At 39.3% G+C, this 25,850-nt stretch overlaps 1 protein-coding gene across 1 annotated transcript in view; it reads left to right on the top strand.

Annotated features, from left to right (window-relative positions):
* KIF21B (kinesin family member 21B) overlaps positions 1–25,850 on the top strand; it is a 70,159-nt gene that overhangs the window by 32,166 nt on the left and 12,143 nt on the right. The window contains exons 5-28 of the mRNA XM_088153082.1: positions 850–984; positions 1,328–1,495; positions 3,278–3,393; positions 4,102–4,297; positions 6,021–6,210; positions 6,892–6,955; positions 8,081–8,302; positions 9,780–9,864; positions 11,638–11,752; positions 12,540–12,731; positions 13,736–13,935; positions 14,413–14,520; positions 16,187–16,255; positions 16,877–17,106; positions 17,396–17,543; positions 17,671–17,865; positions 18,230–18,331; positions 18,717–18,882; positions 19,327–19,387; positions 19,694–19,751; positions 20,793–20,998; positions 22,159–22,233; positions 22,394–22,507; positions 23,736–23,774. Coding sequence (XP_088009208.1) covers positions 850–984; positions 1,328–1,495; positions 3,278–3,393; positions 4,102–4,297; positions 6,021–6,210; positions 6,892–6,955; positions 8,081–8,302; positions 9,780–9,864; positions 11,638–11,752; positions 12,540–12,731; positions 13,736–13,935; positions 14,413–14,520; positions 16,187–16,255; positions 16,877–17,106; positions 17,396–17,543; positions 17,671–17,865; positions 18,230–18,331; positions 18,717–18,882; positions 19,327–19,387; positions 19,694–19,751; positions 20,793–20,998; positions 22,159–22,233; positions 22,394–22,507; positions 23,736–23,774 — 3,254 coding nt within the window. The remainder of the gene's footprint in view (positions 1–849; positions 985–1,327; positions 1,496–3,277; positions 3,394–4,101; positions 4,298–6,020; positions 6,211–6,891; positions 6,956–8,080; positions 8,303–9,779; positions 9,865–11,637; positions 11,753–12,539; positions 12,732–13,735; positions 13,936–14,412; positions 14,521–16,186; positions 16,256–16,876; positions 17,107–17,395; positions 17,544–17,670; positions 17,866–18,229; positions 18,332–18,716; positions 18,883–19,326; positions 19,388–19,693; positions 19,752–20,792; positions 20,999–22,158; positions 22,234–22,393; positions 22,508–23,735; positions 23,775–25,850) is intronic.

Raw genomic sequence — 25,850 nt, 5'->3', positions numbered from 1 at the left:
AAATACCTCCAAATATGACTTCGGTCCTTGAGAGAAACTCTCTACTTTTTTTCTTCATCCTTATCCCACATTTGAAAAGCAATTTGACCTATCATCTGAATTTGTCAGGCTTTATTATATAACTTATTATTAGACAATTCGGATATCTGTCTTAAGAATTTTGATTAAATATGACTAATTTTATATAATAAGGTTTGGACTTAACACATGTTTTTATATATTTATTAACAATTATTTTGTCCTAATTTTAAATTATATCTCACTATCCCACTCATTTAAATATTTAAGAGTGAAATAAGCATTTGAAATGTATACATAAATCATAGGAGCCCAGCTGCTAAGAGTTAGTACTAACAAAAGAAGTGAACTTCTTCAAGAAACCTTTCAAGTCAAATATTTTCATGGACCTTGTTTCACCAAATTCGTATTGCTATGTTACTTTGTTGAAATAAATGATCCAACCATTTAGTAAATTAACAAACACTTTCTCCTGTGAAAAATACATAACCCTTCTATTCAGAAGGAAGTCTCATTCAGCTGGGTGCGCAGCATTGCAACCTAAATTATGTTTGGATTGGGGAAATGATTTTGAACTGAGAAACAGCAAGAGAGAAAAGGATTAAATCTGGGAGAAAGATTTAACTGCATGTAGCATCTAGTTCAGCTTACATTATTACTGTCTTGTGGCAGGTAGAAGAAGATTTTTGCAAGGGTTAATGAAATAGTATAACAGATTATTTAAGCAAGATGGAAAAGTAGTACTTTTCATTTACCTGTGTATATGTGGCCACGGGGGCGGGGGGGCAGCTTGCACCTGGGCTGAAAATATAACCCCATCTCTCACTGCAGCTAATCCAGTGCCTGAAACAGGGAGCTCTGTCCCGAACCACAGCCAGCACCCAGATGAACGTCCAAAGTTCCCGCTCCCACGCTATCTTCACAATCTACCTTTGCCAAATGCGTGTCTGCTCTCCTGTACACTTGGTAAGGGCATAAGGAGAGAAGCAGAGGTCAGAAGGGATCATATCTCTTCCCCCTTTGTCCTCAAATGGAAATGGTGGAATTTTTGGTGGTAGAGATGTAGTGTGCAAATTAGAGACACAGCAAGAGCTTTGGGGGGATGTGGGGAATGAGAACTTGGGAGCTTGAATCAGTCTGTCTCATTGTCTCAGAAGAGGAAGCTTGGCTTTTCGTGTCAGCAGCAAGTTAGTTTTGTGGGCATATCTTTGGCTTTGTGACGAAATAACCACAGTTGATATTTTGTATAGTACCAGGTGCTAGCAAATTATGCCTTGAAACCTGATGCTGTGACTTGTTCTTACTACAGGTGAATGGAGACACAAATAGTCTCCTGGAGGGATCCCAGCCTACCAGTGAATATGAGACACGAACAGCCAAATTCCACTTTGTTGATTTGGCTGGCTCAGAGAGGTTGAAACGAACTGGTGCCACTGGCGAGAGAGCTAAAGAAGGGATCTCTATCAATTGTGGTTTGGTATGGTGGATTGGTTTTAAGACTGAATATAGTATTTTCGGCTGTAGTTTAATTATGGTTTTAAGTATGCAGTTTTTATTTTATTATTTTCTGTTGGTGAACCTTGTATTGTAGTGTTTGCTGCCTTGAACATTCTTGCTTGGATAGAATGGTGGGATATAAAACAAATAATTAATTGTTGGTGTTGGATGTGAGGGAAGATAGGCCCCATAATATTCAGTCTGGTGTCTTGTGATTCAGGGCACTCTTGCACAGCCACCAGCTTTGCTCCCCAGACTCTCACAAATATTTGCAAGAGTCCTCATTGCAATCATCTCAGAACATAAAGAACAATAGAAATGCTCACTAATGTTCTGTCCAGTTGGTGAAAGGTTAGTGCAGAAATGTTCAGCCAGCACTCTACCCCTCATTCTTTCTTCATGCTGAGTGAATTAAAAAACAACCAGGAACTTGGAGGACAAAAAGCAAAGCAGTCCATTTGCTCAATCTCTAAAATAGTGAGGACGATTGTGGGTTATTGGCTATATGGAGGGGAAGAGTTAAGGAGCTGGGAGGTAGGATGAGATGAGACTACCTCCCAGTGGGTGGCTGCCCATTCCTAAGCTCTGAAGTCTATGGCATAAAACTAATATTGTGGCAATTCCTTTTGTACTATAGCTGAGCCAAAAGATAATCAGCTGTGCTGCTCAAGCAACACTATGGTACATGATTGTGCAGGTGTGGAGACAATCCAGGAGCCGTGTAAAGTTCTCATGTGGAAGTGCCCTCAATAGTTTAATGTGTACACAAACTTAGGTTTGGTCATGCTGATGAAGAACTGAGCTGTTTGTAGCATGCAGATTTCATGAAAAGGGATTGTCTATATGAAATGTATTGTGTATTGCTTCTGGAGGGCAGAGTTCCATTTACTGGAATAGCTGCAAAAGAATAATTTGATGTTTAGGAAAATATGGAAGTGGGACTATATTTCTGTTGCCAGTCAGCAGCTTTAACATTTAGTTAAAGAGATGCTTTATGCAATTCTTTTTCATCTTAGATCTATACCTAATGCAACTGCAGGATACATTTGAAAATATAAAATATGAATGTGACATTGACTTTTGGAAACATGCATCATATAATACACTTGTTGCAAATTCTTTGTAGTGCATATATAGTATAAAGCAGTATTATCTGTCCATGACCATTTTATACACTGTAAATTAGGTGTTGTATCTTACGAAGTAGTGAAATAATTAAATAATGAAAGGGATATGGCACATAAGAGACAAGAAAGATCAGTAGCCAAAGTAGTAGTGCTCAGGGTTCTCCTGGACGTAAAAGAATCAATGAAGGAAACACAGCCCACTGAAAGTCATATGTAAAACATAAATATTTGATAAATTTTTCTGAGCCATGATTTTTATCATATAATTTTTCCCCATAATTGTGAGGGTTAGGAACCTGCATTTTTAATGAGAAGATAATCTTTGTATTGATGTGTACTTCATGAAAAGACAGTTTGATGTAGTTCAATGAAGGTGCTTTGCAAGTCTTGTTTGCCTGCCTTTTAACACGAAAGTTCATATACTACACTCCTGTAATGGAAAAATTATGTCATTTTATCAGTCTGATCTTCCTTTAAGCAAGGAGAATCCACTTCCCAACCAATGTGTGTTATAATCTAATAAGCAGGGAATGGAAGAGGGAAAATAGTCTGGAGTCTGGTGGTTTATCTGAGAAGAATTTAGGCAATAGGAAAAGAAGGCAACTTTATTACTGACCTGTCTATTTCTTTGACAGTTAGCATTAGGAAATGTCATCAGCGCCCTTGGGGATCAGAGCAAGAAAGCCTTGCACGTACCCTACCGAGATTCAAAGTTGACCCGGCTTCTCCAAGATTCACTCGGCGGAAATAGGTAAATGAGAAGAGACATTAATAGAGCTCCTTATGCCAGCCCCGAAGTCTATATAAGCATTTATATGGGGTTGCTAGCATCGAGAATTTCAGATGAAAAGTCTGCCAAACAATGCATATCTATGGATGTGCTTAATTAGAAATCAAGGCAAGGCCACCAGAAGTATTTGAAGGAATGAATTTTTAAACACATCACAAGCTTAATTTTTTTCACATGTAATGATTAGTTTCTGTAGTATAGATGGTTATATAATATGCCTAAGTTGGTTTTCATCCAAATTTTGGCAACTGAACCTCCTAACATCAAATTCTTGTAATCTTGTTTAAGCTTACCCCACTCACTTTCTAACCTGTTTTAACACCTCTTTTTTTTTCTTCATGCTCATTATTAATCTAGACATATATTTTTGGATCTGAAATCCCCTGCTTTCTTTTCATTATTGAGCAGATAATTTAATAATTAGCTGATGGCCCAGAAGAGCCATGGTTCTTTAGAATTATGAGTGGGCTCCTTGCATGTATATCTTCATCCTGTGTGCATAGTTTGGAGCATGTGCCTATTGAGCTGCACTCCCAGATGTTTGGAAGAAGCCAATATTAAGAATGCCTTGATCCCTGCTTTGTTATTCCCATTAGGGTATAGGTGATATGACAGAGAAGCTAGCTGGTTAATTTTTTGTTTGACTCCATCTGCGATCCTCTTTTATAGCCAAACTGTAATGATTGCCTGTGTGAGTCCTTCAGATCGGGATTTTATGGAGACCCTGAATACCCTTAAATATGCCAATCGTGCTCGCAACATCAAGAACAAAGTGGTGGTGAATCAGGACAAGACCAGCCAGCAGATCAGTGCCCTGAGAGCTGAAATTGCTCGTCTCCAGATGGAACTTATGGAATATAAGGCAGTAAGTAGAAGTCATGAACAACTACATGTTACTGCTGAATTAGTGTTAATTCTTAGATCAAACCACAGACTTCTAGCACTAGAAATATCTCTAGCGATGGATGGATTTAAATTAGTCTTTGAGTCTTTGATGTTTTATATAATCTCACTTAAATTTTGCTTGAAAAAAACAAACCAATTCTTTATATGAGCTCTCTTCATGTTTTTAACAATTCTACTTCTGCAACTGAATCATCATATATGGACAGTCAGAAGTGTTTCTGACCTTCTGTCTTCAAAATGGATATATTGATGACCTACAATGCAACTAATGAACCCAGTAAATAGCAGGAATTGGCTTCATTTCTCCTCCCACCTCTTTTTTTAAGAGGTCCCAGGGTGAAAGGTTGGCATTGTGAGCAGTGAAACTACATGTGATCTAATTAGAGTATGTTTGTCTCTTGGTGTAAATAGATAAGCCAAAGGTGTGTTTTAATGAAGGAAGATGATTTTTGAAGTTGAGGAGTTAGGATATCCCCTGGTCAATAAGAGCAGAGCCAAAAGAATATTCAAAATTTTGTCAGCTCATAAACAATCTCTCCCCCCACCCCTCCAAATACTTTCATGGTGTTATGAAATTGCAAGAAAGATGAGAGAAAATGGCAGTTGGGACTTAAAAGGCTACTTCTGTATTTTAACTAAATATGTGAACGTTCAGAAGTGTACTCATTTATTCCACCTAACTCATTGATACTTATATCATACATCTAACTCATATAATACTTAGCTAAGGGTTTTTTTTTAACTATAGTGTGTTGATTGAGCCTTTTTTGTCCATGAATCGTGCTAAACCCAAACCAGATCATGTTATGCCATTGTATTATGTGTGAACTAGGCCACTGAATATGCAGCATTTCTAGTGAATTGTTAAGTGTAACAATGAGGGAACTGTATCAGCTCTACCATGCTGTGTAACTAAGGAGTGGGCTATATGAAGTGTCAGAGGAGGGCTTTGCTTTGTTTGATGTTCAAATAATAAAGAACCCTTTTGATGTAGCTCCAAGAAGTGAAATGAAGCCCCACTTGTAGGCACTTCCACACTGCTACTCTGCTGCATCACCTTGGCTACTTCACTGGCCTTCAATCTTCTTTGCACACGTGCATGCACCAGACATTTCTGACAAGCAGAACAGCCCAAAGCTTTTGATTGGAGGTTTAAGGTGGAGTACCTCACTTTTTCACATCAAGATGACATTTCAAAACAGGAGAGTTTTGAGTTGAGGCAGCTTTGTGATGTCTGTCTCCTAATGGCAATTTATAAATAGCTAAATCTACCATACTAGCTATTTAGAAAGACAGTGAAAGCAAGTCTATTCTGAGTTATAGGCTACAGTCATCCTGCTTTTCTAATGCTGGCACAACTTATGATGTTTATATGCAGATTTATTTATTTATGTTGTAGTTTAATGTTTTAATGTTATTCTGTATCAACATGTTATGACCTCCTATGCAGACTTTACAGTCAAAAACTAAAAATAGAAACAGAGAAATACATCTTGTTTACTACTTCTACTGCTTGTTCAGAAGGATAAGAAAGGCACCATACCTCAATACGTATGAGAATAAATACCCCAATACCAGAATAAGATATGGCATTGCCCTATAACTGCTACTCTCTCAGAATACCCAACTGACAGCTTTTTGTTGACTTCAGCCTTTCCCACTGTTTCCTCCCCACCCCAAAGGGTAAGCGTGTTATTGGAGAAGATGGCTCTGAAGGCTATAGTGACCTGTACCAGGAGAATGCCATGCTGCAGAAGGAGAACACCACTTTACGTATGCGGGTGAAAGCCATGCAGGAGGCCATTGATGCAATCAACATCCGTGTCACCCATTTGATGAGCCAGGAAGCCAACCTAATTCTTGCCAAGGCAGGTGAGAGTGTGAGGGCTATTGTTGGGGTTCCTACTCCAGTTCAAAACCCAGCAAAGAGTGAATTCTGTAGACGTCTTAAATAACAATAGAACCTTTGAATTTACAGAGTTCCTTCACTAAGGAACAGAATGCATGGAGCAGCACCAGAAGATCTACTCTTTCCATAGCCATCACCTTTGTCCACCAACCCTTCCAAACATATTCTGCCATCTAAACTCTAGTGCCTGTCTTCCTATCTTGGTGCCATTACAGGGGGAAAAAATAACACAATCCAGGTTATGGCTCCACTCCACCCCCTCCCTCTTTTTATTTGCCTCTCCCCCAAATGCTGTTATTACAAAACAAGCTAACCAAAAACTGGTGGAACATATTTATTAGTCAGAGAATGATTGTCTACAAAAATTCGATGTGGGTTTCTGACTGGGTGAAGTTCTGGATTGATAGGAGCCTCACAGGTGTTTTTCCTCCCGATTAAAAGTAGTTTTGTGCATGTGACTATTGTTACATATAGTTTGATTTTAGGGTTCTTGTCTATAGCATTCCTAGTAATCAAGAAGATTTCTTATATTTCCTTGGGATATTTTTACCTAGCTTTTTCTCTTAACTTGATTGCTTCAGTTTTAAAAGCTGTTTTCATTATCGTGGTTGTTGTTTTGTTTCTTATTTGTTCTTATCTTCCAGGTGACGGCAATGAGGCTATTGGTGCTCTGATCCAGAACTACATCAGGGAAATTGAAGATCTCAGGTAAGTAGAAACTTTTTTGCTTTATGTTCATGTTTTTTGGAGTTGCCAGCCCTATTAAGATGGGGGGAAACCTTGCTGGTATAAAAGAAAAGTTAAAGCACTTAGAAATTTGTGATATCTCAGAAGGTTTAGAGATTGTGAATTAAAGTGCCTAAGAACTTCTTCACACTACACAAGGTTTACAGTCTGACTTGTGTTATTTTTACATTTGAATTGGTGGCACCCAAAGTTGGACAGTGGTACCAGTAGAAAAGAGCAGCAGGCCATATGTGCACAAAAGATGCAGCAACTACAGCAGGCATAGATGCAGGAACATTCAACTGGAACAGCCATTACTTCATGAACTCACAGTAACCAGATTTCACTGTCATCCAGGAATGCGGATGCAAGAAAGGCAGAGCTGCTGTGTTTATATACAATTACACAGATGCAATAAGACAATGGAAAAGAAATGCTTAACATTAACAATTCCTATAAATATACATCTGGCACAGAGGCACAGTTGCAGTATGTTTTCCAACTATCTCTTTTGGAAGCCAATTTTTAACTGAAGAATATGGATGGGGAGGATTAAATCTTCCTTATTTGCAGAGCTCCAAAAAAATCAAGTTTTCAGGATCCTTAGGTTATCTTGAAACCTGTGTTTACACTTGAAAACATTGTACAGAAAAAAATAGTTATTTCTAACTTCCATGCTACATTTGGACCACTGCCAAATACTTATGAAAGATAATTCTTCAGCATTTGAATCAGTCTTTAATATTATTAGACAATTTATGCAATGCAGCCTGAACTTGTTTTCTATGACCCTGAGGAACTGAATAGGATGACCTTTTTTCATTTGCTTTATCCTTTTATCTTTTCAATTTTGTGTTTTCTGCTATGTGAATGTGTTTTCTGGAGAAAGTATTTTGGGCCATATTTTGCTTATTGATTCCTGTTCTTGTAATATAGCAGAGTGGTCTTTTGAACTTAGGATATGATGTCATTAAAAGATGGCATCAAATGCATTGCCTCATGCTTTCTGGCAAAGAAATTCTCCCTGCCAGAGAATTTCAAAGAAATTTGTCTCTAATTAGATGGATCCACTTCACTATGTAATGATGTTTTTTGTCAACTTTATAGGACAAAACTCTTGGAGAGTGAAGCTATGAATGAATCACTACGTCGCAATCTGAACCGGGTTTCATCCAGGCTGCCCTATTCCCTAGGCTTATCACCAGGGACTGGATTGGGAGCTTCAAATTCCCCTGCCACCTCGGAGGAAGCTGAAGCCTCTGAAGTCCTACAGTGGGCCAAGCAAGATCTTGAGAGGCTGAAGAAGGAGACGAAGCTGCGAAAAAAAAGGTAAACCGCATCTCCCATTTCACCAATTGCCACAGTCTTTATAACAGTGACTAGGGATGGGACATCCCCCTTCTTCCGTCCTTCCCACCCTTTACCAATTCTTGTGTCTCAACAATCATGATTGAAGACTGCATACCATTTTTTTCACTTATATAATCAGAGGCGTGAGTGCCAGTTTGGTGTAGTGGTTAAAGGCACTGGGCTAGAAACCAAGAGACTGAGTCATGCCCTTGGGCATGACTAAAGTGGGTGACTTTGGGTCTGTCACTCACTCTCAGCCTTAGGAAGAAGACAAGGGCAAACTGCCTCAGAAAATTTTGCCAAGAAAACTGCATGGATCTGTCCAGGCAGTTGCCAGGAGTTAAGACTAACTTGGACATGGACACTCACACAAATCAGTGGTGTAGCAAAGAAAATTGCTGGAGAACACTGTTTTGGGACTTCTTTCAAATTAGAGTGGTAAAATGTATGGCGGGGTAACTGGCAGGATATATATATATGCATGGATGCTTTCTTGGATCCCTAACTTTATAGCAACAGTTTAAATGCTAATTTATTAGTAAGATAAATTTGAATTATAGGTTGTGTTTCAGCTAGGTGAAGATCTTTTACAGTACTAAAGTTCAATGTGTTCTGCAAGTTAAACCTATGCAGCCAGAAGTAAGCACCACTGTGCTTTATGGTAGTCACTCCCATGTAATTATGCATACATTGTACTGTGGAGTCCTTGGGGTTCTCTGAGCTTGGTGTTTTCTTCAAATGTTTCGTTACCCAACTAAGTAACATCTTCAGTGCTAGAATGGAGTGGAGTTTGCTCTCTGTTTATATACAGTGGCTTGCCCCACCTGTGTTGGTGGTTAAAAAAAAAAAACCCACCAACACAGGTGGGGCAAGCCACTGTATATAAACAGAGAGCAAACTCCACTCCATTCTAGCACTGAAGATGTTACCTAGCCAGGTAACGAAACATTTGCAAGAAAACAACCAAGCTCAGAGAACCCCAAGGACTCCACAGTTCAACCCTGAGCTACACATATTCTCTTCTATTGATACATTGTACTAATTCTGATATTTATAAATTAAGTATTGTGGTGTATTTTGCCAATTCTGTTTGTCTCTATGCCCACTCTTGTGATGAGTTCCTGCAGTTCAAAATTTTATTGCTACAGTATATTGCTATACATACTGTAAAGATGGTAAGTATGGATGGGTCTTTCTTGCTGATAGCTTGTGAAGGTATTGTCAAGTAAAGGAACTTGGCCAAAAGCTGCTTGGAAGATCTACAGAAAGATTAGTCTTTAGACTGACTGTCTTGTTGGTGTTTTTCATTACTGATATAAATACAACCATGTTCTTTTGACTGTAATGATATCAACTTTGATAGTGGATCCTCTGCCCTTTTGGCTGAAATCTAGAATAAAAGAAATGACCTAAAAACAAGACAAATGTTGACATAAAAATAATTTTTCTTTGATAGCCCAGAGAAAGAAGGGTTTAAGAAGCGGTTGAGGCTGCAGCAGGGAAACGAGGCTGATGAGAATGATGAGAATGAGGCAGAAGAGGTAAGAGGTTTTCCTCTTCATGTGTGTGTAACTTGTTTGGTCTTTTACTCACCCATCCATTGTGCTCCACTTACTGCAGAAACTTGATAAAGAGGATGAGAGCTATTTTTCTACATATTAAAATGCAAACTCAGCTTGGACTAAAAGGATTTCCATGTGAGTTTTCCAATTAACCAAATTTAACCTCTATTTTCAGAGTCTCCTGACATAGCCAATTGCCAGCTAATTCCTTAAGCTTCATAATGAAATATCTTGCCTCACCCTCTGCAGAAATTGCATGCTTTTCTTTAATCTAATGCCATTCAGCATGTTAAGTGGAGAAGGCAGGCAACAGGCTTGTCCTGTGTAGTGGGTCAATATTGGTACTTTTCTGTCTCAAACCTTGAGTGACTTTGTGGGGTGCTCTTACGTTCTTAAATAAAAGTGGGCATAAACGCATATATATAAATGAAAGGTGACCCTGCAGTACTCAGGTAAACCTCGGCAGGTACACAGCTAGAGGAAGACCTGATCCAAAACTGGTAAGGCTCTGCATAAAGCCCATTTGAAGGCATATGCTATGGTGATAGGCCCAGCTAAGAAGCAGGGGACTTGCTATCAATCAATCAATAGCTAGTATAATATGAATTATAAATCAAAATAAGAAATTGCAAACATTTCAGTCTAATTCAAGAATTCTATCCTTATTTAGCAAATCAGACAAAAGCTTAGGGCTTTTAATGTATTGCGGTTTATCATAAGAATCATAAAGGAATATCACAACTCTTAAAATAGGAATGAAAACAGAAAAAGAGAACAGCTAGAATTAATAATTAAAATTAACGTTTGAATCAGCAGTTAAAAGCCTGTACAAAATAGGTATTTTAAAACCTGAGCTCTACTAGTTGAGTTTGCATGACTGTAGGCAAACCTCAGTAAGGGTGCAGGTTCATACAGAAGGAAGCAGCCCCTCGAAAAGCCGAGATCTAAGCTGTGTAGGGTTTTAAACATAGCATCCACCACTTTGTATTTTGCACAGAAATGAATTGACAGCCAATGCAGTGCCTTGGACACCAAGCTTTCTCAACACCTTTTCTGAGTCCTGACTGAATTTTCTAATTGGATATGGCATCATTGTCTATTGATTGGATTCTTAGTGTTTTCTGTTCACTGGAAGAGTATGGTTAAAATTAAGAGGGGAGGTATGATTTACCGGAGGTAACATCTCCTCTCTAATCTGACAGCCTCCAGATATATGGCAATTCAACTCTTAGAATTCCAAACCTTGTCTGTGTGTTGAAATCCCAACACATCTGGAGGACATTGGCTGAGAGGAGGCTGTCTTAAACATTGCAAAATTCACCAGACCAAGTTACCACCAAAGTCAGTTCCTGTGATGGAATGGTTTGGTGAAGGCCACGCTTGGGGAAATAAGCATTTCCTTAGCCCCCAGCAGGAACGTGGGAAGGTTAAGAAGATGAGACTGGCACCACCCTAAGGAATTCATGGGTTTTGCTTGCTGGTTTGAGAAGTTTAGATTCAGTCTGGCAGGAATCTGTCTTGTGGCTGGAAGCTAATAAAAGTTATCGGACTAGATCTGTACTGTCTCGTGGAGTTCTTTGGGCTGAACCTGACAGTTCCTACTGTAGCAAAATGAGCAAAGAACCAAGAGAAATAGACAACAGTACATCAGATGCAAGAAGAAATTGGGAGGGGTTAATATTATAATAACTTGGAAGGAATAGTATTGCAAATTCTGTATTGTTTTTTATCATGGCTTTCCTCCTTTTTAAGGAGGAAAGGGATGAAAGTGGCTGTGAGGAAGAAGGTGGCCAGGAGGAAGAAGATGAAGAAGATTCAGGAAGTGAAGAAAGTTTGGTGGATTCTGACTCAGATGTTGAAGAAAAGGGTAATATTATGCAGTAAATGTTGAAGAACTATTGCATAGTGCATAGTGCATAATGCCATCGCTGTAATGATGAAAATATAAGAACCATCATGTCAGAAAAGATTAAAAGTCCCATTTTGTCCAGCAACTGTTTCTACATTGGCCAATCGCTGTGCCAGTGAAAATCTCAGAAGTAAAGCATGAATACAATAGCAAAAGAATTTTTCCATTCATGTTTCTCACAATAGAATGTATGCATAACAGCAGTACTGGTTTCAGGTGCATATGAGTCTTTTATTAGGATTGATCAGTGCACAGGCCATATGCTGTCATCTTAAGTATTGTTGTAGCATTTCCCAATTACCTGGGAACATGCTGGACATGCTGGTAGGATGATGGAAATTGTTATCTAACATACTGGGTGGAAAAGGCCATGTTACATTTCAGAAGAGGCATTGTGCATTCCTGTCATAAAAAAAAGCTGGAGTGAATTTAGTTAACATCATCTTTGAAGCCTGGTACAGCTCTTGGTTTTGCCAGTTCTTTGGGTGGCACTCTGTTACGCTTATGTGAGTATGGGCAGCCACACATGCGCTGACTGAGATTAAAAGAAAAGCCATGAGAATTTCTCCAAGCAAAACAGGTTTGAAATACCAGCAACTCTGTTCAGCAGCAGAAATATAATCATATCAAGTGCCTTTTGGTGGAGAAAAGGGAAATATGACTGAATCAGAAGGGTGCCTGGGGTGCAAGATCATGGCAGGTTGCATGGTACATTTATTTGTATCTCTTTTTTCAATTTATTTAGCAGCAAATTTCCAAGCTGATCTGGCTGACCTGACCTGTGAGATTGAGATCAAACAGAAACTAATAGATGAACTGGAGAACAGCCAGCGGCGCCTGCAGACTTTGAAGCACCAATATGAGGAAAAGTTGATTCTGCTGCAGAACAAGATCCGTGACACTCAGCTGGAGAGAGACAGGGTGCTGCAGAATCTCAGTAAGGGCATACTGGTTGGGAAAATGGGATATTTACAGGTTGATCAGAGTCTGCTTGCGTTGTTCTGGTATTGAAAGACTTTTTATCCGAATGCACAGCCAAAGCTGTGGCCTGAATGTGGAAGAACTATCTGAGTCTCAAACGCGTATTAATGAGTCTTCAGCTTGAACGCTTTGGTTGGATTTACACTTATGTTAAACCATGATTTGTTTTAATTGCAGTGTAATTAATTAATTAATTAATTTAATTCATCCATAATGTTAACTCTGTAAATTATTGCTGACATACCACAATAACTAGGTATGCACAACATGCTAACTCATAACTTGCTATACCCAGTATGGTGCAATGTATGAATCAAACTTCACTGTCAAAATGGTCAAATGCTGTGTAGTGAGTGAGTGATCACCAGAAAGACCAGTTTAAGGAGTTTCACATGTGTATGAAGCCCAGTTTCCTTCAAAGTGTATGCTTTTCTTATCTACTATTATCTCCTTATGATGGAAAACTAAGCTATATGTTCAGAAAAAAAGTTATAGTATCTTCCCAGGAATGTACCATTTCAGAATATAAGATGAAGGTTGCATTATTGAATGCTTTCCCCAAATAATGCTGGGAGAAGACTGCGACTCTTTCTACTAGTATGCTAATTACTGCTTTGATAGGGATTGGAGAAAAAGTCAGTCATGCAGTTCTTCAACATGTTCTCTGAATGGGTGTGGTCCTGGGAAGGTTTTGCTATATTCTTCTTGAACTGTGATTATGATCCTAATAATTCCAGGAGAATGTGGAATTTAGAGTTCCATAGGAAGAGTGCCAGAAATTTATTTTTTTAGGTCTTCAAATATGGTTGCAGTAGGTTAGATCTGTTTGAAAAATCTCCCTTAGTTTGTCTTAATTTGTGTTATTTGTTTATTACATTTCTGCCTTCTCAGAAACTGCTCCAAGTACAGTGCCTTCATAGAGATTTACATTAGTTTCTTTGTCTTCCTCTTTTTTCTCAGGTTCTATGGAATGCTATACGGAAGAGAAGGCTAACAAAATTAAAGCAGATTATGAGAAACGTTTAAGGGAGATGAATCGGGATCTGCAGAAATTGCAGGCTGCCCAGAAGGAGCATGCTCGCCTCCTCAAGAACCAGTCTCGATATGAGCGAGAGCTGAAGAAGCTGCATGCAGAAGTAGCAGAGATGAAGAAAGCCAAGGTAATTCACTTGAAAAGTCAGTTATACCTTTTTTTTCTTGTTGTTGAGTCTGGGTTTTTTTTGGTGAATCTGTTTCTCTCCTGACTACGTTGGGCATAGGCCAGAGGCAAAGAGTCTGAGAAGGAACATTTGTTGAACAGTGTAACATGGAAAAACATTATCTCTCTTTCTCTCTTTCTCTCTTTTTTTAACTAGGCTTTTACAGAGAGAATCTTGTCCCATTTTTATCTTCTGAAAGGTTTAGTGAGGATTGATTAGGCCAAAAGTTAGTAACTTGTCATCAGCTGTGTGTTTAGCTTGATATCCTAGCAGAGATTTGAATTTGGGTCATCTCCATACAAACTAAACTCCTGCCTTGACAGTATCAACTATTTATACCCTCCAGTTAATCAAATGTAGACCCTTCATTGCTGTTTTGGTAAGACTGTCTTTCCCATTGTGACTATTATTGAGTTGACATATCACTGTTACTTATAGGTAGCGTTGATGAAACAAATGCGTGAAGAGCAACAAAGACGACGATTGATAGAGACCAAGAGGAACCGGGAGATTGCCCAATTGAAGAAAGAGCAACGTAGGCAGGAGGTGAGTGAGAACATTTTTTGTCCCATGCTCCAGAATTTCCAGCTTTGGGGGTCCTTTCTTAGTAGAGTTGACCAATAGCTGTGGTGTGGGTGGAAGGGAGAGAGGAGGATAGATTGAAAGGGAAGTCTGTCTGAATGTATTAGGCCCTGCAACTTTTGACCCTGCTACATAGATATGGATGTTGGAGATGTGGCCAACTATTGGAGGCTTATGTAGAATTGGCATATTGGAGGCTTATGTAGAATTGGCATATTGTTTCATCCCCTCCTTCATACATTCCATGAGTAGTTTAGGTTGTGTGCATGTATAAAGGTTGTTTTCACAATATGTATATCAATAAATTATTCCATAGAAATGAACCTCTAGTCTTAAGAATGTATGTGGTTGTTCAGGAAAGGGGCCATTGCAGAAGGTTAAGTCTAAGTAAATATGGTTATATTCTAATTTAATAAAGTAAGTAATATTATATTAGAATATAGAATACATCACAATTAACTGATAGAAAGGTGAGATGTAACAATTAAAAATATACAATATTATATACTAACATATTGGTTTAACATGCTATATGGAATTTATCTAATGAGAATCCTGAAGTTTTGATTTTGGTACTTCCTACTTAAGGACCTGATATAATCCACAATTTAACATTTTAAACATATTTAAATATTTTAAATTCTTTTAAAAATGAAAATGAAGAAAACAAAGCAATTCTAGAAATACTCCATAAATTCATATTGTTTTTTATATAATTTTATTAAAATTTTTAAGAAAGAAGATAAAAGTTAATAGAAACTAATATAGAGTAAGAAAATGAAAAAAAGAAAAAAGAATTCAAAGAAAGAGCTAAAAGTGTAAGAAAGGAAAAGTAAAAAGAAAATAGCAAAGAAAGAAAAAAGATTCAAAGATGTAGCTTCCGATTTTCTTTACAGCAGTTATAAGTACAATTAAAAATTTACCTCTTGCTCTATGGTTACAACATAACTCTATTTTTTCTATAATCAATTCTGTCTCATCATCAAAACCATAAATCATAAGTTCATTTTTTTTCTTTTTCACGCAAAAAGTCTATAAGGGATTTCCAATCAGCAATAAATGTAGATATTGCCTTTTCTCTGATCAAAGAAGTCAATTTGGCCATCTCAGCAAATTCCATCATCTTCACATAAATTCATATTGTCTGGGATAGTTTTCCCCTCCCCAGATGACCTATTATAGAATAGCTGAACAAGAACAGGGAGCTACCGTTCAGGGATTTTTTGGAGCTGGGGTTTCAATTACAGGAATTCCTGACAGCCTTAGAAAATAATTGCTAGAAAAACTCATATTCCCAACAGTGCCACAAGAGCATGCTTAGGTACCAAGCAGAAAATACAGTAAAAGTCTGAAATCAGAGTTTCCCATCTTATAATTCATAGTTTCTGCAGGCTGAATATAGGTGTTATCTCTTGATCAGCAAACACATCAATCTACTTTCCATCCATAAATCCCTTGGCATTGCAACAGGAAGGGTTGGATAATCCCAACTGATGTATATTAGGCCTCAATATAAGGTACTCTTAAGTGCTTTATCTGAGCAATCAGTGAAGCATCCTAAGGAAAGTTTATTTCCTGGATGCCCCCTTGTGGGATGTTGCCAATAGTTTCTTTCCCACTGTGCTTGCAGTTTCAGATACGAACGCTGGAATCTCAGAAGCGCCAGCAGGAGATCGTCTTGCGCAGGAAAACTCAAGAGGTGAGGTGTAGGCTTAGTGTGCACAAAAACAGCAAGTGCTCAATCTGTTTTTAAAAAGTCCTTGCCATTTTGCAACTTTGGAAATATCTCCTTGTACTCCAGAAATATGTGTGGTTTCTTGAGTGTGGCTTGTTGGACCAATCACATATAGTCACTCAAACTGAAACCTCACTTAACCAAACAAGAGAAACACCTCTCATACTTAGGAATCACTGGAGCTCTGCACAGAATGGGAGACCCAAAATGTATCTTTCGAGTATGTAAATGTATTAAACAGAATTATTAGTTTCTGTGTATCCCAAGCAAATCAGTTATTTCTTACCAACAGGCTGAGCACATCACTTGATTAGTGTAGTAACTAAATTGGGCCTTAGCTTAGATAGACTATTTGATCTTGATTATAGATAATGTCTGGCATTTTGCATTATTTTGCCATGCATCTCAAAAACCTTGTCGCTTGGAAAAGAATTCTTCCCCAAATCTAGCTGCCTTTGTCCTGATCCATTTGCCCTTCCAGTTTGGGGCTGTTATTGCTTCACTTTTGGTCCTCCTCCTGAAATTGATGCCTAACCCTATTTTCATATTTCTATTTGTCAAGACTGTTTTCTTCTGGCTTTCCAGGTCTCTGCTCTGCGTCGTCTAGCCAAACCTATGTCTGATAGGGTTGCTGGGAGGATGAACCAGAAACAAACCATGGTAGAGCCAGGTGCTGAAGTCTCCACCAGCGCCACCTCCTTAGAGGCAGAATCTGGTTCTCGTTCTGTCTCTAGCATTGTACGCCAGTGGAATAGAAAAACCAATGCTTTTCTGGGAGATCCTCCTTCTTCCACAAATGGAACTCGGACAATCAGGTCAGATGCTGTGCAAGTTAACTGTTTGGTTATATTTCAGGCTATTCAAGGAAGGTGTCAGAAAGTGCATATTTGGTGTGAGTATGTGTGAGTGTACTGATATTTTTCAAGCCCAATCTTGCCTTCTGGGACTTTGGCTTTTCCCAGTATCTTCCTTCTTGATAGCATTCAGAGTGGTTTTCCACCCACATCCCTCTACTTCAGAAGTACTTGGAGTAGCATGGCCCAGAATTTAGCATAATCGCAGGATTATGCTACTCACCTCTTGCTATGTGATCTCCCTCTGCAGGAAAAGATTCCCCAAAAAAGGTACAAATCAGACTTTTAATAAGACAGCCCGCCTGAAGTGGCAGTCACTGGAACGTCGTGTCTTTGATATTGTCATGCAAAGAATGACTGTCATCAATCTGGAATCAGATATGGAACGTCTTATCAAGGTGAAGAGGGTGGGTGGCTCATCAGGGTGGGTGTCTTCCATTGAGATAGAGGGCAAGGTCTGGGAGCAGAGTGTGTTGCAGAACAATGGCCTAGCAGAGAGACTCAATTCTTTCTTCTTGCTTTCAGAAACGTGAGGAATTGTCACTGATGCAGGAAGGACTTCTAGGGAAGAAGGAAAAACTACAAACTGAGAATCCAGAGGAACAGAAGGGGTTGCAGGAGTTGAATGAGGAGATTGAAGTATTGGCTGCCAATCTCGACTACATAAATGACAGTATTTCTGACTGCCAGGCCACCATTATGCAAATTGAAGAGACTAAGGTGTGTCCCATTTGCACCTGAGGCAAACGATTTGGGAGAGGGGATTCCATAGTTTGTGTATGAGCCCAGAGGTTAATTGAGGCTGATAGCTAGGCTCCTTGCGCTTAGATTCTCAGAAGCAAAGGGCAACTAAGGAAGTACTGTGTTTTACAATCCTTATGAGAACCCTGAGAGGGTTCAGAGTCCACAGTGGGTTCATTTGGTGAGTGAATAACTGAAATTGGCTACTCACGCACAACTCTACTGAGAGGATGTTATACAAAGCAAACTGGCCAATGAAACCAATGTTTTAGATGGTGAAATAAGGTTATTTCCCCAGACTTTCTCATTCTATTGCTTCTCCCTATGGGTCTCTTCTTGCTAGGAAGAATTGGATTCTACAGACACGTCTGTGGTGATCAGCTCCTGCTCCTTGGCTGAAGCACGACTTTTATTGGATAATTTTCTCAAGGCATCCATAGACAAGGTAAGTCAAAGCTAGGAATCCCCTATATTGATTGATAGGTATAGCTAATTCAGTAGCAAATGTAATTGGTTTCAAGGTTAATCTGATCTATCTGTGGAACTCTTGGAGAAATTCATATAGAATGGAGTAATATTTTTGATTTTTTGAAATGTATTTGGAGTGAAACTCTTTTTAACCCCTGTGCTTTATCCAAACACTCTGCTTAGAAGTAGAATTAATCTCTGACTGAATGTTATGATTACAGTCTTCTGGTTTTGTCTCAGAATCCATGGTAAGACACAGAATCCCATTGCAGAAATAATAATAAAACCTTCTGTATGGTTGAGAATAGAGCTTGTGGAGAGATTCTTATCTCCTTATCTAATTTTCCAATCTCTGAAAACAGAGCCTGCAAGTAGCCCAGAAGGAAGCTCAGATCCGCTTACTGGAAGGACGTCTGAGACAAACAGATGTGACTGGCTCCTCTCAGAACCATCATATTCTGGATGCCCTACGAGAAAAAGCAGAATCCCACCCTGAATTACAGGCACTCATTCACAATGTACAACAAGGTCTGTTTTGTTATTCACATACCTGCAGTGCTCTTTGATAGCAACTCTCCTGTAAGCTTTCTTGCCCTGTGACAAAAGGACCAGTTTGAGGACAGCCACTACATGACAGAAACTTCAGATAGCCAGGCTGCTATGTGATGAGTACAGCCATGAACTGAATATTTACACCTACCACTGAATTAGTCAGTTCATGTAGCAAGGCTGTTTTTAAGTTGAACGTTTGTTCTGGGTTCATTCTTGTGGTCCTTCTGCCTCTCTAAATTGAAGATCAGTGCTCTTTTGCCCAGGCACTTTAAAAATTAAGAACAGCCTTCCTGTGTCCTTTGGATATACCCTAGTGACATTTTCCCTGATACGTTCCTGATATAGAAGCAGTGCTAGTGACTCTCTACATGTCTGTGTGCTGGTGAATATAATCCAAATGTTGGTTTCTTTTTCGTATAGAAAATGGTTATGCCAGCACTGATGAGGAAGTCTCCGAATTCAGTTTGGCTTCAGAGGGAAGGTGAGTATCCTCAGATAAAGTGAGGGGCAAGTGTATATATTTTCTTTACCCTTTGGTGATTTAAAAGGTAGGAGAAATGGAAATTCTTTCTGTTGACCAATGAACCAGTTCACAGTCATCAAGGAATCCCTATGCTCTACTTTTTCATATGAAAGCCCAATTCAGTATGGAGTGCTTGTGGCAGGAATAAATCAGACTCTGGGGTGTTCCACTTAGAGGAGTCTCTTAGGCGTTGGTCTCACTTGGATTCTCTACAACTTCCTGTAAAAGTTGCATGTACCAAAGATCTCTTTCTGTGTCCTGCAGCTTTTCCCAGTCTTTCTTCATGAAAGGTTCTGCCAGTCAGGATGATTTCAAGTGCAGGGTAAGTTGAATGCTGCATTTGGCAAGTGTGGCTATAGGTGTTTTGTGTCTTCATTTGTAAACATCTGGCTGCTCTTCAATTAAACTTTGAGAGTAGTTTCCATGAAGTCTCAGGGGATCAAACAGTTACATGACAAAACTCATGAACCGACACAAAGGAAAGAGTTTTTAATCTTTGGAGCCTCATTAAGCATTATTCTTGCAAAAAAATCTTGTCACGAGAAGGAATTTCCCTATCATTTTTTGATAAATGACTTTTTTTCATTAATGTGCCAATGTGGTAACATTTTATTTAGCCATGCTGTCAGCTAAGAACAGGTCTCATATAGTCTGACACAGACTGGTGCCCTGCAGATGTGATTGTCTATATCATGTCCAACCTGATGGGTCTAATTTAGATCTGTTTGGAGAGAATTGGCTTCACTGCAAAGACAAACTATGGAGGAAAAAAAAAAGATTTCTGCCATGTGTAGTTATATTACAGTGGCTATCATTGTCCTGTGGAACATCTCTCCCAGTCAAGGAACAGACTGTACCCATGCTCAGCAACTTTAGAAGGACTCTCAAAACTTAACTGTACCACCAAGCAATCAAGGCCTAATAGCCCGGTGTATGCTTTCTTTTTTTAATTAAATATTAGTTGATGGGCATATTGTGAATTTGCATTTATTTGATGGATTTTTTGTGTTTTCAAATTTTACTGATTTTTTTAATTGCAAACCACCCAGAGTTATTAGATTGGGATGATATACAAATGTTCATAATTTATTAGTACTAAATATTCATCCTTATCCATTTGTATGTCCCTTTCCTTTATTGGCTTTAGACCAAAATTTATTTAGCGTCTTAATAGCTCTTGGAACTTACAATATCCTTCCATAGAGTTTAGGATGATCACTATAACTATCTCTTGCTTGAACTCAAGTCATTGTGCTATGTTTTGCCAACCAGTAAGGATTGTTACGTATTAAGCAAGGGAGTAATGCCTGAATAGCTGAAGCATTTTCTTTTCTGACCTGGGTCTTTTTGGACTTTGTTTTAGGGAGAGCCCAAGTTGTCTGGTCAGATGAAAGCTGTATCTGCAGAGTGCCTAGGGCCCACATTGGACATCTCCACTAAGAACATCACCAAGTCATTGGCATCTCTCATGGAGATCAAAGAGGACAGTGTTGGATTCTCTATCCGTGATCCCTATTATAAGGAGAAGGTCTCCCGCACTATCAGCCTGCCTATCCGAGGGAGCACATTGTAAGTCCTGGTAGTAGAGGCAATGACCTCTATGGAAAATTCTCTTGCATGTTGAGCAGTGGATGTGCTACTGGCTTGAAAATTTGGAGTCCATTATTTTTCCATTATCTTGTGTAAGCAAATATATGAGTCATCCTTCTAGCAACCAAAATTTTGGTTTTGTTGGGGGTAGTAGTAGGTGAGCCAGAGGAGTAACAGACAAGGAAAAAACAAAGATCTGTGCATTGATGTCAGGCCAGAATCAGCTTTTTTGTTGGCCACAAATTTTACACAAAGTTTAGCAGCAACATAGAAGACTTCAATTAATTAGATTCTGTCATTTTTGTGAAATTCTCTCAAAAATCTTTTCATAATCCTCAATCAGCTAGCAGCTTCACCTGATCCTGGTTTAAAATGTAGAGTGCCCTACTGGAAAAGTAGGAACTAGGGCTGAGCTTTGCTTTGGCTTTGATTTCAAAAAGGTGCTTCGGAGAGCATGAGAGCATGAACACAATATCTGCCTGCAACTCTTCAAAAAAGCCATAATTTCCCTTTCAAGCAGCAGCCATATGATTTCTGGAAAAGATGCAACTGCTTTAAAAGCATTGCAGACAGATGCCGTGTTCACGCCCCATGTGCTCTGAAACACCCTTTTAGAATAAAATTTGAAGCATTGTGCAGTCTTAACAGGAGCCATTTCCTGCAGGATGTTGCTGCTGTATATTTAGAAAACCCCATTTATACAAATGACATAACCTATATTAGTCTCCATCAGTCACGAACTGGCAAGAATAAGTACAGATACTAAAACAAATATGAATACTCCTGCACATATGAGTGATCCTGCAAACACTGAAGGTACTGAAAACTGAGCTACTATTCCCAGTCCACTTCAGTTCTTTGACAGTTTGTTCTATGCAGTTTGTGTCATCTTGTAGTGTTTTTAAGAGATTACATACTTAAATGTGCTCCCTCGTCAAAATCTTTGTACCTGCAAGAAGATTATGTACATCCTATCCTCCCTGTCACTAAGAGCATTTTGAAGCAAACGATTCCCCACCTGTGATGCAGAATATCTGAATCTGCTCATGGCATTTGGCACTTCATTCATTCCGATAGGAGCTAGAGTGGAAGAAATCTAATTTTGTGAAGAATGTTTACTGTCATTTTCTCCCGTTTAGCCCTCGACAGTCCCGAGGCACAGACACATCACCCCTCACAAGGAGGAAGTCATATGACAGGGGTCAGCCCATCAGGTAAGTGTGTAAGAAGGGACCCCTTGGTAGCGTTTATTTTCTTTGTAATCCAAGAGTTGACTTGCTTCATGGGGCAGGATCAGAGAGGTGAGAGATGATGTTCAAGGAGCAAACAAGTCTCCAATCCCAGTAAATCATCACATCTTTCTTTCTTGCCTAGGAACCCAGATGTTGGATTCACTCCTCCCTCATCCCCTCCCAGCAGGCCACGCAATGACCGCAATGTCTTCTCTCGCCTCACTAGCAACCAGAGCCAGGGCTCTGCATTAGACAAGTAAGATTAACTATGAGATTTGGGGGAGGCTCATTTCCCATAAGAAAAGAACTTATAGTTACAGCTGCTGGCGCTAAGAATAGTTTCTCCTTATTTTCCATTTTACCCAACACTGAAACCTTTAGTTTTTTGTTTTGGGTTGTTGTTTTGGTTTGGTTTTTCAGGGGAACTTGCAGATGTGTCGTCCCATTTGCTCTGGAGTTTGCTTCAGCTATCAAGACATTTAGGAGCAACCAGACAAGATTTCCTTGAAACTTCCCCAAATATATAGGAAACCTAAATAATTGTTACACCAAGTTTCCCCATCCAGGACCATATCTAAATTTATAGATTCCATAATGTCTCCACTGCTAAATGATTGTTGCCTCTCTTCAGTGTATTTAGATGGTTGGTAAGAAGCATGAAATCTCTTTCCAGTCCTGTCTGTAGCCTCCCAGGGCCAGGAATCTCATTATCAAAACTGTTTGTGTGCATGAATGTTGAGAGGATGCAAGTTTATTTTTTTCAGTATAGGCATGAGTTGCACATATGCTCCAATTAGCTGTTATGTTGCTCCATTAAAAGGGCAAGATCCCAGAATAGAGTTATATATGCACTATGCCTTTCAAATACCAGCCTGCATACTTTTGAGATGGGGGTTGAGGGAGAGGGGTTGTAGCTTCCAAAAACTGCTGATGTTCCATTACTGCTTTAGCTAATTTGTCCAATATAGATCACCTTCAGCCTAAGTGGCTATTGAAGTTTCAAATAAAAATAAAAGCATGTGTGGAAACTTAATTGGCAGTCATTTATAGAAGGAATTTGTCATCACAATGCCCATATCCTCATGAGGAGGTGTCATGGTACCCACAATAGACTTTGCTCAGAAGTTGGCCACTAGGTGTTACCCACAAACGTTGCGTAGATATTGTTGTGTGCATTGTGTCTACCTCCTCAGAAGAGCCACATATGTGCAATAATTCAGCATGAGAGTCCTTTTTCCTAAAGCAAGTTTCACGACCTAATGGTATAATGTTAAGCTTTTAGTGAGTGACAAAATGCCTATAAAATTGTGGTTTCTGCTCATGCTCTTTCTGCTCCTGAGCCCTCTCTATCTGCAGCCTGCTGTCCTTTTATCTGCCCTGCTAGCGTGGATGCAATAACAAACTTCCCTCTTCTCACTTTATACTGCTGCTTTTCCTTCTCCTGGTTTTAATTACCCATAATCCTGCTAATTTTCTGTCCCTAGGTCTGATGACAGTGATTCCTCTGTCTCGGAGGTGCTGAGGTATAGAACTTACTGTTTATTATATAACTCCTGTGGCCCGTTTCCCACCCACCCCCATTCTATTTTCCCTTCCTGCATTTAAAACCTGCATGTCACCAGACCCTGATGTAGTATTTCTTGCCCTCTTCTGTTTCTACTTTCTGAGTGCTAAATATACTTCCCAGCTGACTAAAGAATGTTTCAGACCCACTTCCTGTGACTTGGAATAACATGGTTTCTTCCAAATTGGTGCCCTTAAAATGTGTTGAAAATCACCAGCTAGTAGTGGGTTAAAATTCCAGCATGTCTGGAAGTGCTGGTTAAACCACCAGCATGTGTCTGAAGCTTTCAGTCTCTTTCCCCAAAAGCCTTTCTGTTCTGCTGAGTTGACAGGCTCTCCATCCATTGTTGAGTCAGCTGACAACATCAGTATAAAAGTTGCTCTCCCCTTTGTTGATCCTTATCCAGCCTCTGCTTGTTTCTGTTCTGCAGAACAAAAGTCACTGCAGTCACCTACCTTCCCTCCAGAATAATGGGTGACAAAGCCAACAGTAGTAGGGCTAAGCCTTTAGGGTGAAAGACTGGAAGTTTCAAATCTCCTCTCCAAGAATAGACTTTCTGGCCCTTTCTCCTGCCTTGGTTTAACTGCTTAGTAATTGCTGCCTCCACCTATCTTCCACAAGGTGCTTCACATGGAATGTTCTCATTAACCCAAGTCTAGATGGGGCTTTGGCAACATTTACTGCCCTCATGGCATATGAAATGGTAAACACTGGGGAAAAATGAAAAGATTTCTCTAGTAAAACCTCCTGACCTTGTAGCACAGATGTGCGTGACTAGAGGTTTCAACTCTTCCTGCCCCCTTCTGGAAGAGAATCAAATTATTTTAAAAAGAGAAAAAATGTAAAGATCACTTCTCAACTTTTAATATTAACATTGTAAACATTTAAAGTTATAGGAGTTAAATTATAGAGTTGCCCAATTTTACAATATTCAGCACCTGGCAAATTGGTTAAATGGAAAAATCCAAAAGACCACTAGATGGCAATGGTCTGCTATAAATGGTGTGATCTCCTTTGTAAAATGGGAGATGGTGCAATTTAATAATACAGACTAGGGTAAGATTCTAAATAAATGTAATATCTTCCTGCCTAGTCTGAAGTATGCATGAACAGTTGGATATTAAACATCCAATTCCTTACAGTTGTTCAGAAAAATGGGATATTAAATTTAAGCACACATAGAAATATAAAGATCAAAATTATAACACAGTTTCTAGCTATAACATTTTTCCTATTCCTATAGGGAATTGTTGTCTCTGTAATCAAATGCTCCTTCTGCTCCCTTACTTCGAAATTTCTTTTTGCTAGAAATTCCACTTTAGCCAAAAGGTAGAAGAGAACAATGATACGTTTCTCGTTTTTTCCACTTGGTATATAGCTTCTTACTCTGTCTTCCCCATGTTCTACCCCTAGTTTTTTTTTTTAAAAACCGCTTTTTCCTGTTCAGGAGGAATGGGATTGAGACATCTTTCTGTGCCTATGTGTAAAACATACATGCCTTCCTAATGCCGAAGGACATCTCTTCCTCTTAACTGTGGATTGAAACTTAGATGCTGGCTGGCTGTCAGTGAATGTGTGGTGGGGGTTTCTAGCCTGCACATTCACTACAAATATAACAGATTTTGTACACGTTAGCCACATCCGCACAGCTTCCTTGCTTGACATGAAGATGTCCTACAGTACTAACAATTTGCAGAAGACATGACCTTGTGCCAGCGCCAGTACCTCATTGTCATCCCTCAGCTGAGGCATTCTGAAGACAGCTTTATGTGCCCTGTTCTCGAAGTGGTGTTTTCCCTCTTGTTCCAGCAATAAGCCTTCCATCTGGACAATCCATGGAGGAGAAGGAGGCTTGAGGTGACAGTTGGAATCAGCAATTTGCTTAGCCCCAACTGGTCTGCAGGTCTGCTGCAGGACCCAGCCTTCTGTTCGTACTTGGGCTCAGCACCTATTCTGCAGTTGGGTGTGAGGGAGTCTGGGATTTGGGCTTGTGTGGCCACTTCTTTTAGGTCAACCTAAAGCAGTGTTTCTCAAC

Source organism: Python bivittatus, unplaced genomic scaffold (genome assembly GCF_059951505.1).
Source record: "Python bivittatus isolate LINGU-HERP-01145 unplaced genomic scaffold, Pbiv_v1 ctg000700_np1212, whole genome shotgun sequence".
Classification (NCBI taxonomy): Eukaryota; Metazoa; Chordata; class Lepidosauria; order Squamata; family Pythonidae; genus Python; species Python bivittatus.
The sequence above is the reverse complement of the archived record's forward strand: the minus strand, read 5'-3'. Positions and strand labels throughout refer to the sequence as shown.